General features: G+C 38.7%; 2 protein-coding genes across 8 annotated transcripts; both read right to left on the reverse strand.

The window, feature by feature from the left end:
* Window positions 1–272: 272 nt before the first annotated feature.
* On the reverse strand, window positions 273–5,546 carry LOC114762632 (receptor-like serine/threonine-protein kinase NCRK). 6 transcript variants are annotated; one of them, XM_028952149.1, is made up of 10 exons: window positions 5,459–5,546; window positions 4,188–5,105; window positions 3,892–3,999; window positions 3,613–3,726; window positions 2,960–3,232; window positions 2,557–2,798; window positions 2,146–2,442; window positions 1,544–1,777; window positions 1,010–1,240; window positions 273–887 (listed from the first exon to the last, which is right to left on the reverse strand). In XM_028952149.1, exons 2-10 carry the CDS (start codon window positions 4,255–4,257, stop codon window positions 627–629), a joined length of 1,830 nt encoding a protein of 609 aa, XP_028807982.1. In that variant the 5' UTR covers window positions 4,258–5,105; window positions 5,459–5,546; the 3' UTR covers window positions 273–626. The 6 variants fall into 6 exon arrangements, with proteins under 6 accessions (XP_028807982.1, XP_028807984.1, XP_028807981.1 ...); XM_028952151.1 differs by lacking the exon at window positions 5,459–5,546 and adding an exon at window positions 5,161–5,328 and having other exon boundaries at window positions 4,188–4,408; XM_028952148.1 differs by lacking the exon at window positions 5,459–5,546 and adding an exon at window positions 5,106–5,328 and having other exon boundaries at window positions 4,188–4,408.
* A 2,117-nt stretch (window positions 5,547–7,663) lies between these two features.
* LOC114762644 (E3 ubiquitin-protein ligase WAV3) lies at window positions 7,664–12,647 on the reverse strand. 2 transcript variants are annotated; one of them, XM_028952173.1, is made up of 3 exons: window positions 12,589–12,647; window positions 12,129–12,415; window positions 7,664–9,852 (listed from the first exon to the last, which is right to left on the reverse strand). In XM_028952173.1, exons 2-3 carry the CDS (start codon window positions 12,360–12,362, stop codon window positions 7,936–7,938), a joined length of 2,151 nt encoding a protein of 716 aa, XP_028808006.1. In that variant the 5' UTR covers window positions 12,363–12,415; window positions 12,589–12,647; the 3' UTR covers window positions 7,664–7,935. The 2 variants fall into 2 exon arrangements, with proteins under 2 accessions (XP_028808006.1, XP_028808005.1); XM_028952172.1 differs by having other exon boundaries at window positions 12,129–12,645.
* Between the last annotated feature and the right edge of the window lie 295 nt (window positions 12,648–12,942).

A 12,942-nucleotide genomic window follows, 5' to 3' on the forward strand; every position in this document is an offset into this window, starting at 1 on the left:
CATCTAATATTCCTAAAATCAAGGTTTGTGGTGCGGAAACTACGTCTGTCTTCAAGTCACTTCGTGTCAGAAGAAAATCACCAGATCTTTGTTGGTTACTATACGAATTGTGTCAGTGATCAATTTTTGCAATTTTCAGTGCCATCTTTGTTCCTGCCAATATTTGTTATGAAAAGATTTTTTGTTTTTTTTTGAGTTTTTATGACTTGTCTTGGTGCTTACCACCGTACTGGTACTGGATCAGATGGTCCGACAAAAAAGTTCTTGAGACCTACGTTCCGTTTTCTGGTGGGAGATGCGAAATGCTCCCACCACCTCAATCTTATTTCTTCTTCCATCAAAACAAATATATCACTTCAAATATACAAGTTCCTATGACCAAAATCAAAACAAACCTTCTAGTGAGCTTGTATGAGCATCTCGTCCGATCCCTCTCATAAATAAAGCAGAATCGGAATCTCATGTGCTTTTCTGTGCAAGATAAGAAAACCACGAAAATATTTCTGTGCTTCCCTAACAGCACACCTCTATGTGCTTTCCTTCTTTCAAAAGAGTGGAAAAATTCAGATAAACAAGTCAAAACCGAGTCGCTCTGTGTAATATACCCTGTTGGAAGGTGTAAGTTTTCAAGGAGAATTGCTGTTTGTCAGGCAAAATGATTCGAACCGAGGCTCAGTTAGGTCTACGGTTTCATCATCTGATCCATGCCGACCCTCTTTTTCAGAAGTCAAAAGGATCAAACTCTCCATGTACTCAGATGAAACTGTTTCTACTTCTTCATTTTTGTTCCCAACATTCATATTGTGGTTGATACCTAATGGCAATGAATTTTGATTCGAAGATTCACTAGATGGAGCTTGCATTTGATTTTCTGCATCCTGAGGTTCCTGTGCGTTCGCACATGTCCAGAAAGAGGAATGATGATCAGGAGGATATGTTTACCTTTTTACGCTATTTATGGAACAAACTCAGAAGTAAGAAACGAAGACTTCGCAGAAAATGAGTTCACCTGAAAAAGGCTCACTGGAATGTTTATTCTCCTCCTAGATTTATCTGGTGATATTGTCGAAAGAATTTGAACAACTTCCCTCATGGTTGGCCTAGCATCAGGATCCAGCAGCAAACACTCCTTGGCTAAATATGCCATTACCTGCACTTCTTCTTCAGAGTAGTTTCCATTCAAATGCGGATCGGCCAACTCTGTTACTACTCGCTTACTATCTTGCAAGCGAGGTGTAGCCTATAACAGAACAAATGCAGACGTGCTATATCAATATTTGAACGTCCATATATTTTGGTTGGATTCATAAGCAACAAATGAAATTAGTATTAAAGCCCGGGCGACTACAAATGCAAGATTGTGATAGGAAAATCAGATGCGGGGAAAGAATGCAGAACACTAGATAATTGGTAGAAAGTGAAGTCCAAGAGATTTTCAGCTAATATCACATTATAGCATAGGCAAAAGAATTGGGATGGAAGATCTTCTCAATATGAAAAATGAAACGTTCAATATTAACTTGGTAAGTATGATGTAGGCTACCCATATAACCAGGCTTTCTTCTTTGCCCGTGGATTTATGGATAGGTTGCCGACCACTCAAGAGCTCAAGAAGAACCACACCAAAACTGAAGACATCAGACTTAGCAGAGGCTCTTCCAAATATTGCATACTCAGGTGCAAAATAGCCAAACGTCCCCTGCATTCTTGCTGGAGAATTTGAACAGCTTGGGGGTTCATCAACTCTCAAGTTTTTAGCCATACCAAGGTCAGTTATCTGCAAGTTGATATAGTCAAAAGATTATAAAATGACGCCTTTTTGAATTGCATCATAAATAACACCTGTGGCTGACTAATTTAACTCCATATTTCTCAAGAAACAAAGACTTCAGAAGATTTCCACAATAAATATGTGAAGTGTTGGATAATAGTTTTTCTTTTTGAAAAAAAGAAAAGAAAAAAAGAAACACTTAATAGCAGTTATATTATTTTCCATTTAATATCCCCCATTTCGATTGATATTAACTAGGGGAACACCTATGGCTGACTAAGTTATCTCCATATTTCTCAAGAAACAAATTATATATTTTATACTAATGTTGATTGATATTAATATTGATATTGACGATGATCTTAGGTCCATACTTTTGCCTGCCAATTTTCATCCAGAAGAATATTAGTCGATTTGACATCTCTGTGCAGAATTCTTGGAGCAGCCGCCTCATGGAGATATTCCAAGCCCCTTGCAGTGCCTATTGCAATTGTAACCCGAGTAGCCCAATCCATAATTTCCCCAGAAACTCCATCCAAACAGTCCCTCAAATTGCCATTGGCCATGTACTCAAATACTAGTAGCCTTTCAACATGTTTCCCTTTTAGTTCTGAACAGTATCCAAGTAAAGGCACAAGATGGCAATGATGGAGTCTAGATAATAGTTCGATCTGCAAAAGGAACACATTGCTAACTGTTCATCATTTATCTAGATAAGAATTACAACATAATATGATCAGCCAAAGGCAAAGAGTACTAATATAACAATATTACGTTAAACGAACCTCTATTGAAAATACAGAGTCGGCTTCAGGCCCTCCTTGAGATTTTAGTCGCTTAATTGCCACATTACTACCATCTTTCAGCTGACCGCGATATACATAGCTACTTCCACCTAGTCCAATAAGATTGGAAGCTGAAAAGTTTTCAGTTGCATTTTCCAATTCAGCAAATGAAAATTGAATAATTTTGCCATAGAAAGTCTCTGTTCTGCTCGCAAACAAGAAGGAGGCCTTCTTAAAGCACCCTACATGGATGGAGAAACAGAAAATGGTCATTAAGAACTAAAGGACAATGGCATGCTAATTGCTGAAGGAGGATCTTAATATTTTAAGTCAAGTCACAGAAGCTAAAGACTGAAAAGACCCTTGAATTAAGAAAATGACATGAAACGAAGCACCAACTGACCTGTAATATTATTAATGGGAGAATTTATGGCAATTTTTGTTTCTAGAACTGATGAAGTCCTGTTACTAATTAGGTTGGTGGTACTATTGCAACTCGTTTCCTTATCTGATGAGAATATAGGCGGTTGAATAGGACATCGTTCCTTCCAGCAGACATAGCATGTGAACGAGGCAAGAAATGCAATAGTTGTACATACAACGCATGCTAATAGAATGATTATTATAATCCTGCTGGATATGTGTTTCTTTGAGTCTCGTGACATGGTGAGAGATCCTACATAGCATTCATAAAAACATAAGCTTCATTACTAAAAGAGACATACACTTGACTTTCATTTCATCAAAACAAAAGACGGGTATATCATCATCCCTAGGACTAATATAATTAAAGTTGACAGGAAAGAAAAAGAGAATGAAAAAACCAAAAAAAGAAGAAGAAGAAGAAGAAGCTATAGATGTGGTGTTTTCCAGTAAGAATAAACCGTCTGTTATCAAAATGTAATGTATTAATTCTCCAAGATAAGGTTTTGTACCCAGAAAAGCTAATCTTCTAATATAAAAATGCTTCAAGACTGATAAATTCAATGTAATAATCAACTGTTAGTGAAATTATTTCGAAAAGAATGAAGGAATAGAAGGAAAAAGAGAGTATACCCCAGGTGCAGTTGCAGGCTGTAAAACAATTAGGACCATGTTCGTCTGCTGCCACTTTAGGAAACCCGTTGGGATCACACATGCATGTCCATATAGAAGCACTCTCTTTCGCATCTACAGTGAAGATAAAGAAGTTACTGGATAGTATTCAGGCCCTGATCATAGTATCCTTTAATTACCTATAATGGATAACATATTATGCGTTCTTACAGAGAGCATTTTGGTTACTAAGAATGGAGACCTCTCTTTGCCATATCTTGCATTCTTACTGAAGCATACCTGAACGACAATCACAGGACGTAGAACAGTTAGCAATAGAGTCCTGGTTCCCTTGGAAAGAACATCTACATTCCCACTTGCTATGGCCAGAAGTATCAGATTGTTGATCTGCCAGGAAAAATTCTGAGTGAGAAAAAGATTTGCGGCTCATTTGTTTTGTACACTCCATTGATGACTGAGAAGAAATGTGTACATTGTACAGAAATCCTCTAATCCTCTAAATGTATCAACAACAACATCACGTCCTCAAAATTAGACAGTCGAATTCCAAACAAAGAACAAATTGTGACACTGACCACAAAGTGAGCATCGAAGCAAGATCAAGCAAACTGCAAAAGAGAGAACAACTTCGAGTTGGGGCTTCATTTATTCCAATCCATGCACCGAAGCAGCTGATAAAACTGCTATTAAGTTGCCATTCTGAATCTAATTCGCCGCTGAAGAGATCGCGATTGAAGAGGACGATGTGACTTCAACCGGTGAGCCTTTACGAAAGAGGATTTACCCTTCAAATTCCCTGGGTTAGTTCGAAATCGGTGGAAATAAAGAAGCTAAGTTAGCGATATAGTGAATTAAGTAAAAACGACGGCATGCAGCAATCCATAAATAGACAACCGCCCCCCTCTCCCCAACGGGTTTCATTTTCACTTGTTCTATGCCCCAGAGATAGAATGCTGATCATTTCATTTTTGATGCAAAAGTTGTTCTCTTCTCTAACCAAAATTTAGGGGGCCCATCAATGCATAGAAGGTAAAGAAAGTAGGAAAGAATAAATTCATGTTTGGCCAACAAACACTCGAATCAACTTTATCCCTCCTTCAAGCGGAAGATATATGTGTGTATTTATCTATCTATCTACATATACAAGTAAGGTGTACATCGACCCGATAGTAAATATCAATTTTCAACAACAAAGAAAGCTCAGTTAGTAGCTATCTACGGGGAGGAATAGCTGGCTCATCTAAATTAACAACTAAATTTCATAAATGTTCGATTGAAGGAGAACCCACACCCCGATTATATTGTTAATATTGTGTATGACAATAAAAAGGTTAGTGAGCTGGTGAGAAGAATCGTGCACAAATGATTTAACCGAAAAGAATCCGGAGCAACTGTGAATGATACCACAGTTTGCGCTTGAAACTCTTCTCCAAACGAGAACTCTAGATTTTATCCGGAACTATGAAAAACCAAGAAAAGTTCTTTGGTAGAACCTGCATAAATAAGATAGCGAGCATGAAACAGCAAAGCAATGAACTTCCTGCATACAAAGATTGATGCAACGAGCAGAGTCTCTATTCCTTTTTTCTCGCTGCTCTAAAATCAACAAGTTCACTGAACTGAAAGTATTCCGACGCAAGTGATTTGACTAAAGGGAACTTATCCTCGCCAAGCCAATGGAAACATATGACCCAGCATTTATAGCATGGTAAACCAAGACAGTGAACCGATCACAATCCAAGGCCAAGACTAGGCTGATAAATGACACAGCTAGGAGGATAAAAGCAATGGGTTCATAAAGTGACGCATGAGAGGTAATAAGACTTCCAAAAGAATCATCTACTACCTTGCCGAAATCTACCCGTTCGCTAACTGAAAAGGACCATTACCCTCTACTGCTCAACCAAAACCAGCTTAAATAGTTACTCCTATCTGAGCTCATACCTCGAAAAGAATGATTGAATTGGATCCTAACACAGAGAAAATCTTTTTTACAACATGTAGTCCTAAGTATAAGATGTGTTCTATAGCGTGAATTATATTGCAAAATACATGTTCTAAGAGTATATAGTAGTTTTCGGCTAAAAGAAGAGCTTTGTCATTTATTCGCAGAGTATGATAAGGAAAAGAAGATTAAAATACAGAAATGCTTCCTCTTCGGGAGATGGATATAACGGCCATATGTAACTTTACTTCCAAGTTTCAAAGACATAGCTTTGATTCAGAGTCAGTCAATAAAGTGACCCATAAAAAGAAGTTGGAGACTGAAGTGGTATTATTATAAATCAAACAGAGGTTGATCTAATTGGATCTTTTCTTTTTCTTTTTCTTTTTCCTTTTCTTTTTCTTTCCCAAATTATGTATACAGCCCCCGTTAAAAAACGTTAAACTATTATTCATTACAATTCTGGAAACTATTTTCGTTTTTCAATTTTCAAAATTAATATATACATGTAAGAATAATACTGCGGACTCCCTTAAAAAAGCTGATAGAAGATTTAATACGTATCGATGTAAATTAGTGGGTCTTGCGTACCTTTCAAATTAATCATGGTGGGAATCCACTTGTTTTATGCCGGGGGGGAAAAAAGACAAATAAAACACGAATTTTTTTGGGCGGCAATATACTAGTAATGTGAAATTGAACATACATAAGAGTAAAACATATATTTATAATTTAATTACATGGAAAAAAATAATTTAATATATATCATATTTATATGCAGATAGAAAAGTTGCCTCTTACCTTTCCTTACAAACAATATGAAAAACAATTCATTTAGGGTTGTCGGTTATATTTTAGTTTTTCTCCCATATTTTTTCTTTCTCGTTAAACAAAACATATATTAGTAATTTATACAATGAGTTTATTTGAGAAATCGCCGACGACGCCCGCCCCCCACTCTCTGGAGATTGTGGGGTCAGCGGCTGATTGGATGAATGTGTTGGCCCATCTTTCACTAGGCAGAGAGAATCAAAACGGTTGACTCCCGAATCGTCATTTATATTTATATATTTACAAACCAAAAGTAAAACGCAATCATTTTTCTGGAAATACTAATTGCCAGCCAAAGAAAGTTGCAAGGGAAGTAGGAAACCAATTAGGTGGAGATGATGATAGCTGGACCTGGACGCAACAAGAATGCCATTGTTTCAGAAGAAGAAGGAACTTGAACTGCAGAATTGAGAGAGAGAGAGTGTGCCTCTGCTGATCAGCATCTGTTTTGCCCCAGAAATTGTATAATTTCAAGTATCACCATCAGTAATGATCTGCAGAAATGAACGACTTCATGAGAAAATGCAGCAATTAATATCACGACTTGGAAAAGTGAAAATTGAATACAGTTACAGTGGGGTGTGCAAGTAAAATAGAATTTTGTCATTCATGGGCGAGGGGAGGAGATAGAAGAAGGCACTTACATTATAGGCCGTTGAAGAGTGAAGTAGCGGAGAGAGAGCGGTGGTCCCTTCCTCTGAGCCGCAGCATCAAATCGGTGGAAGATCACGTGACAGGCGGCGCGCCTCATGAGGCGCCCATTGTCTCCTCTATCAGAATCTCAGTTCCCCTGTTTCTCTCTCTGAGACCGACTGAATTAGAAGGGGCGGAGCTTCATTTTTAACCAGAGGGAGTTGAATCCTTTAAAAAGTAAAAAATTCTCGATTATTTTTCCCCGTATCCGACCTTTTTATCTTCAAATTTATTTTATGATCCTTGTTTTGTTGTGCTGCCCCTGTTTTAAATATAAAATCTATTTTATAATGTAATTTATATTACAAAATAAGTATTATGCAAGGCAAGAAGTGAAATTAAATAGCCTTGCATTTAAATGTATGAACATATATAATTCATATTAACCATATAATAACAAGGTCTGATCTCATCAAATGGAATCAGTTATATGAAACATTCATATTAATTGCACAATTTAATTATAATAATTATAAAATTATATAGTCATCCATAAAACTCATCAGAAACTGACCAAAGTCCACAAAAAAGGGAGACTACCCTTTTTTTCCAATCTAAACACCGATCCAACCTGGGGCGAACTTCGGCTACAATTTGCAGGTTTATAATGTCTTTATTGAAAATAACAAAATGCAAACATTTAAACAACTTAAATCCTGTCCTTCCGCCATCCTATTTACATTTACAGTTATTTACTGCCAAAATTAGGAATTTTATCCCCCTGAAACTCCCTACTTCCCATTATACCCACCATGCCAAATTCACAAGGAACAAAGAAGTTAAAAGTAGAAACTTGAAGGCCTTCTTGGAAGATGCATAGGCTGAGTAGAATTTTCCAAATGCTGTCTTTATTATTACTGTCCTCGCTGCCCTTGAGGAAATGATTTAGCAGGGCGGAGAACACGTCGAGGCTGTGGCGTCCCAAAAATCATGGTTTGGGAACGAGTCACCATGTCTACCATGGATGGGGTTTGATATGTTTGAACAAGACTGGTGCTGTCTGTAGAATCACCGCGTGTAGTGGCCCTTTGCGATGAATGGGAGCTCAATCCTGATAGAACATAAGCCCTCCCTGACTGTTCATACACACGTTGGTCAGCCATCCTCTCTTGCATCTCCTTTAGCTCCGCAGAAAGAGCAACAATCAAACGATCACCTGCTTGGGCGGATACAGTTTCGGACAATGCCTTATGACAGCTCTCAAGGATAAAAACTGCAGTAGGTAAATCACCGCGTTCAGCTGCGACTCTGGCCTCAGCCATTGCCTCTGCAGCGCGAAGCCTGTTTCGCTGCCTGTCTACTTCTAATGACACTACCAGTTCTCCGGCTACCTCAGGTCTCTGGATTTTTACTTTGCTAGTTTCCTCCAAAGCCACCATCTCTTTTGTAAGCGGGTCTCTATACAGACTTCTGACGATCAATAATGACATCTCATCACAAGACTTGTCAATAGGAACATTGACTGTCACCAAAAAGTCTCTTTCTTCTTCAGCATACAAATCTCCTACGTTGATAGTAGCCATCCTTGCATCAGCCATCGTGCTGGCTCGGTAACTCCCTGCTTTTACTGAACCCAGTTTCAGAGCAGGGTGTACACACTCAACTTTCACCTGTAGCTCCTGCACCACCACACTCAAGAGTCCTCCAATACACTGTGCAAATGCATCTTGAATTACATCCTCAGCTTCAATGAAAGAAAATGTACCCCCAGACATTTCAGAGATTGAGTGCATTGAAGTAGCATCGTGATCAGCACCAAAACCAAATGCGTGCACTGGTATCTGCAAGCCCACACCATTATTTCGACTAATGGATCTTGGGAGCAGTGATGGATAGGTTGTTCCAGCGTTGGGCCTGCTACTGATTGTGTATGTATCCTGACCATCAGACAGCAATATAATACTGCAAACTGGGTTCTTCCATTGGCGGTCTATAAACACCTTGGCACCTTTCCTCAGGCCCTCAGCAATATTTGTCCCCCCGCTTGAAATTAGAGAATTAACAGCCTGCAATGCCTGCAGTCGTCCAGTTTCAGTCATCCGATGAAGTGGAAAGATACGGCGGGCTGTAGAAGAGAAGGCAATGATAGATAGCCGATCTGATGGACCCAGATTCTGTATGACAAAACCCATGGCTCGTTTAAGCAGGGCAAGCTTAGTACCTGCCATGCTACCACTTACGTCAAGGACAGTGACAAGGTCAATTGAAGCACGAGAAGTTTGAGCTGAAGGTGACGATTCAGCATTGTCACTGACGCTACTTTGTTTTCCCCCTGAATGGGGAGCTTTGAGATGGATTAAGACAGCAAATTCATCATGTGAAGCTAATTTCGGAACAGCTGAAACTTCAGGATACGTTCTAATCTCCATGGAATCTAATGAACTGTGATCAGCCTCATTTTCATTGTGGGTAATTGAAGTTTGTTGATCCAAATTCTCATCATCATCAAATATAGCTGGTTCAGTAATATTATAGAGTGACGTGACTTGCCTGTTTGAATCCACTGCTTGGGAAGGAAGCCGTCGTAAGATTGTTGTCCATGAGTTATCTCGGGGCATCTGGTTGATGCGAGGCATGCCATGGGAAACATTACAAACAGGACTTTCAAAAGGCACTTCTTTCCACTTTGCTCTGCAGACAGGGCAAACTTGGTTTCCATGTTTTACGTTAGATGTGATACAGTGAAAATGGAAGGAGTGAGAGCATTCTGCGGTAAAAATGGCATGGCCCTGCCCTGCTTTCATTGTGGTCAGGCATATTGCGCATGTCCCCTGTAGATGATGTAGATGAAAACATCAACATGTCAGGAAAGGAAGGCCATAGACCAAGGGTGCTAAAACCAAAACTAGGAATGTTGGAGTAAATGACAAACATCTTGGTGTGTGCGTGTGTAAACAATCATCCAAAACATAGGACTCTGAACCAATTTTATAAATCAATAACCTCATAAACTTCGTACAGAATGGAAAAACTCCATACCCTCAGACCAAGAAAGAAAAAAAGCATCTCATCACTACTTAAGGAAAAATATTGCTCCCAACAAATAAGGGTCTCTTGGTTTATCTCGGCAGAAGTTTTACTAGCAATTATATTTTAATGCCAAACTCACTAACAATAGACTTAAATCATATAACTTTACCAATAGAGGGTGGATGGGGACTCAAATACCCTCAAGTAGAGTTAACGGTTTGAAGCTTGTAGTTCACATTAGAACTACCCCCAGTTAAAATTGACAATATTGAATTTGACCCAATAATATCAAATATCATATAATTAAATCAAAAAAAGAAATTACACGACTTCTAATGAAGAACCCATTGAATGAATCACCTATAAATATGTTTGGAAGGCATCAGACAAGAATAATTGTGGAATAAAATACCCTGACAAAATAATACGAAAGCATTAATATACTAGTGCGTTAAAATCTTTAATTTCTTAATGTCTCAGCTGTCACATTGCTCTATGAGCTCAAATAAAATCAACGCAAGCTTTTCCCGTTACTAAATTGATTGATAAATGTTAATCGAGAAGAACGTCCGCATCCTTCCCGAAGCTGTTTTTGAAGTAGTATTTTGGACTGGACACCGGTATATAAAGCTGGGATGCGAGACAAGTGAGAAGATATTATTTCTTGTACGGAACTTGTCAATTCATGTCGCACTATTATTGTTAAGGCTTTTTAGTAATTATATTCCTTTTGTGGAACTTCATAACAATTCTCCCTTTAACAGGGGGCTTGATAGGAGCCCAAATGCCCAATCAATGGCAGGCAACACCAGATTCCAAGTTCTAATCCCCCTCCCTCCTGGTGTAAGTAAGAATTTGGACTAAATTCTTTTTGAGCAATGAAAATAATAGTAAATTCAGAAATGAGTAAAGTTGACACATATGCCTTCATGTAGGGGGATACTAATTTAAATATTCAAATACTAAACTACTCGCTCCACTTCATCGGTGGGCTAAATGAAAAGGAAGAAAAACAAGTTCTTTAAATTGGCGAATCTCAGCAACACCTCAAATCCTCAATAAAGCACTCGTATAAATGCAAAGCATGCAAAGGTCACTATTAGTGTCCAGACACTGAACCCTTCTGTCCCGATGCAGGTCCACTACCAAGAGCAGTGCATGAAAAGATGAAATAGAATGCAACCCATCTTTAGCACCGATACCTATCGAGACGCATATTTTACCTAAGCTAGATGATTACCACTACCAGCAAATTTACAACTCAGCAAGCGTAAGAGGTCAACGCTATTTCGGTCAAACAAAGTTAGGAAATCAAGGGAAATTTAACACAGCAAGCCAACGACTTAAAAAAAAAAATACTAGAGGACAGATTGCAAATCCAACATTGAAGCTTTCGAGAATTTTAGCCCAAAAAAAAAAAACAAAACAAAGAAATGTCATCAAAAGAAGGAGAGATCAACAACGATTCATTTTCTCTAGGATTTCTCTTCTATTCATATTTTTCGTCCTGGATGGTTGCAACTTTTTCTTTGTCTGAAGCAGGGGAGTTTCAAAATTTAATGGTATCGGGGTCCCCGTGCTGACAGCATGACATGGAGAGCTTACAAAAAAGAGAGGTATAGCATACATGGAATATTTCTGTAATGAAGCAGAGGAGAATAACGTCTTAAGCAAACGAAGCTTTTTTTTGTAGTTGAGAATCGTTTTTGCAATAGTCAGACAGGTCACATTCTGATATGCCCACTAGTACAATACCCCAACTTGTAAAGTCGAAAGCCAAAGCAAAAGCAAAAATTAACCATTGATTAGACCTGATATGGATGTTTATTTAATAATGTACTTAACATTAATTAATTATCATGCTTAGGTGGGCTTTTATAATTAATTCTCACAAGCCCAGGAAGAAATACATCAAACGAATGAGCCCGGCCCTAACAGTCGCAACTCGCAAGCCTCAATCGGAACCTACCCAAAAGATTCAGTGGAGGAAGAACAAGAGAAAGAAAGGGGAACGGAAAGTACAGACAATTTATTACCTTCTTTCTAAACGTCCAAAAGCAAAATCGGAAATGCTCACCTTGGGTGATTTGGATCCGGATTTAGTAAGCCGTAGACCAGAGGAGGAAGGAGTCAGAGTGGTTGGTCCATGACCAGAGCTATCACCGGAGGGAGAAGCGTCAGACGGCGAGCGAGAATTGATAAATCTTGCTGCGGAGTTGAGAGACGGGGAGGAATCGTCTATATCTCTAGGAACATGAACACACATATTCAATCCAAGAGCCACCTTCAGTTTTCTCCATTTGCTTCCCATATTCTTCAAAGAAGCCCGAGAATGATTAGATATTTAAGCAGCGACCCTCAAAGCTGCGATACGCAGAGTGAAATGTATGAATGATATTAACGATATTGGACCCAAGACGAAGCATGCTAGAGAGGGCAAAGAAACCGAAGGAGATTGCATGAAATAAAATCAAACAGAAGCAGAGGCAAAGAGACGGAGCAAGGCCAAAAACCGAAAAGAGGGAAAGTGAATTTACAAAGCAGAAGGCCTGGCCAGAATCTGGAAGCAAACTGAGCTGGGAGAACAAAACCAAGCTTGAAGCACTTATATTATGAATATCTTAATATTTTAACAACTCTGGGTCAGAACTGCCCCTGGCGTTGTGGTTTATTATCGTAAAAACCAAGGATGGTGGAAGAGATAGTGAAACCGCTCAAGTTTTCATTATCCTCAATTAAATTTTACGCTTTCTTCCATTTCATTATCGTCCGTTCAATAATTTCACATTTGTTTTTGCTTGCAGGCACAATAATCATGAATGACCCACTCCATTTCATGTTTGGGCCCCACAGCTACATGGATTTCGTACAATATTGCTCATCTACCAAAT

Source organism: Neltuma alba, unplaced genomic scaffold (assembly GCF_004799145.2).
Source record: "Neltuma alba isolate B1F8T4 unplaced genomic scaffold, ASM479914v2 tig00011239_pilon, whole genome shotgun sequence".
In the NCBI taxonomy this organism is placed as follows: Eukaryota; Viridiplantae; Streptophyta; class Magnoliopsida; order Fabales; family Fabaceae; genus Neltuma; species Neltuma alba.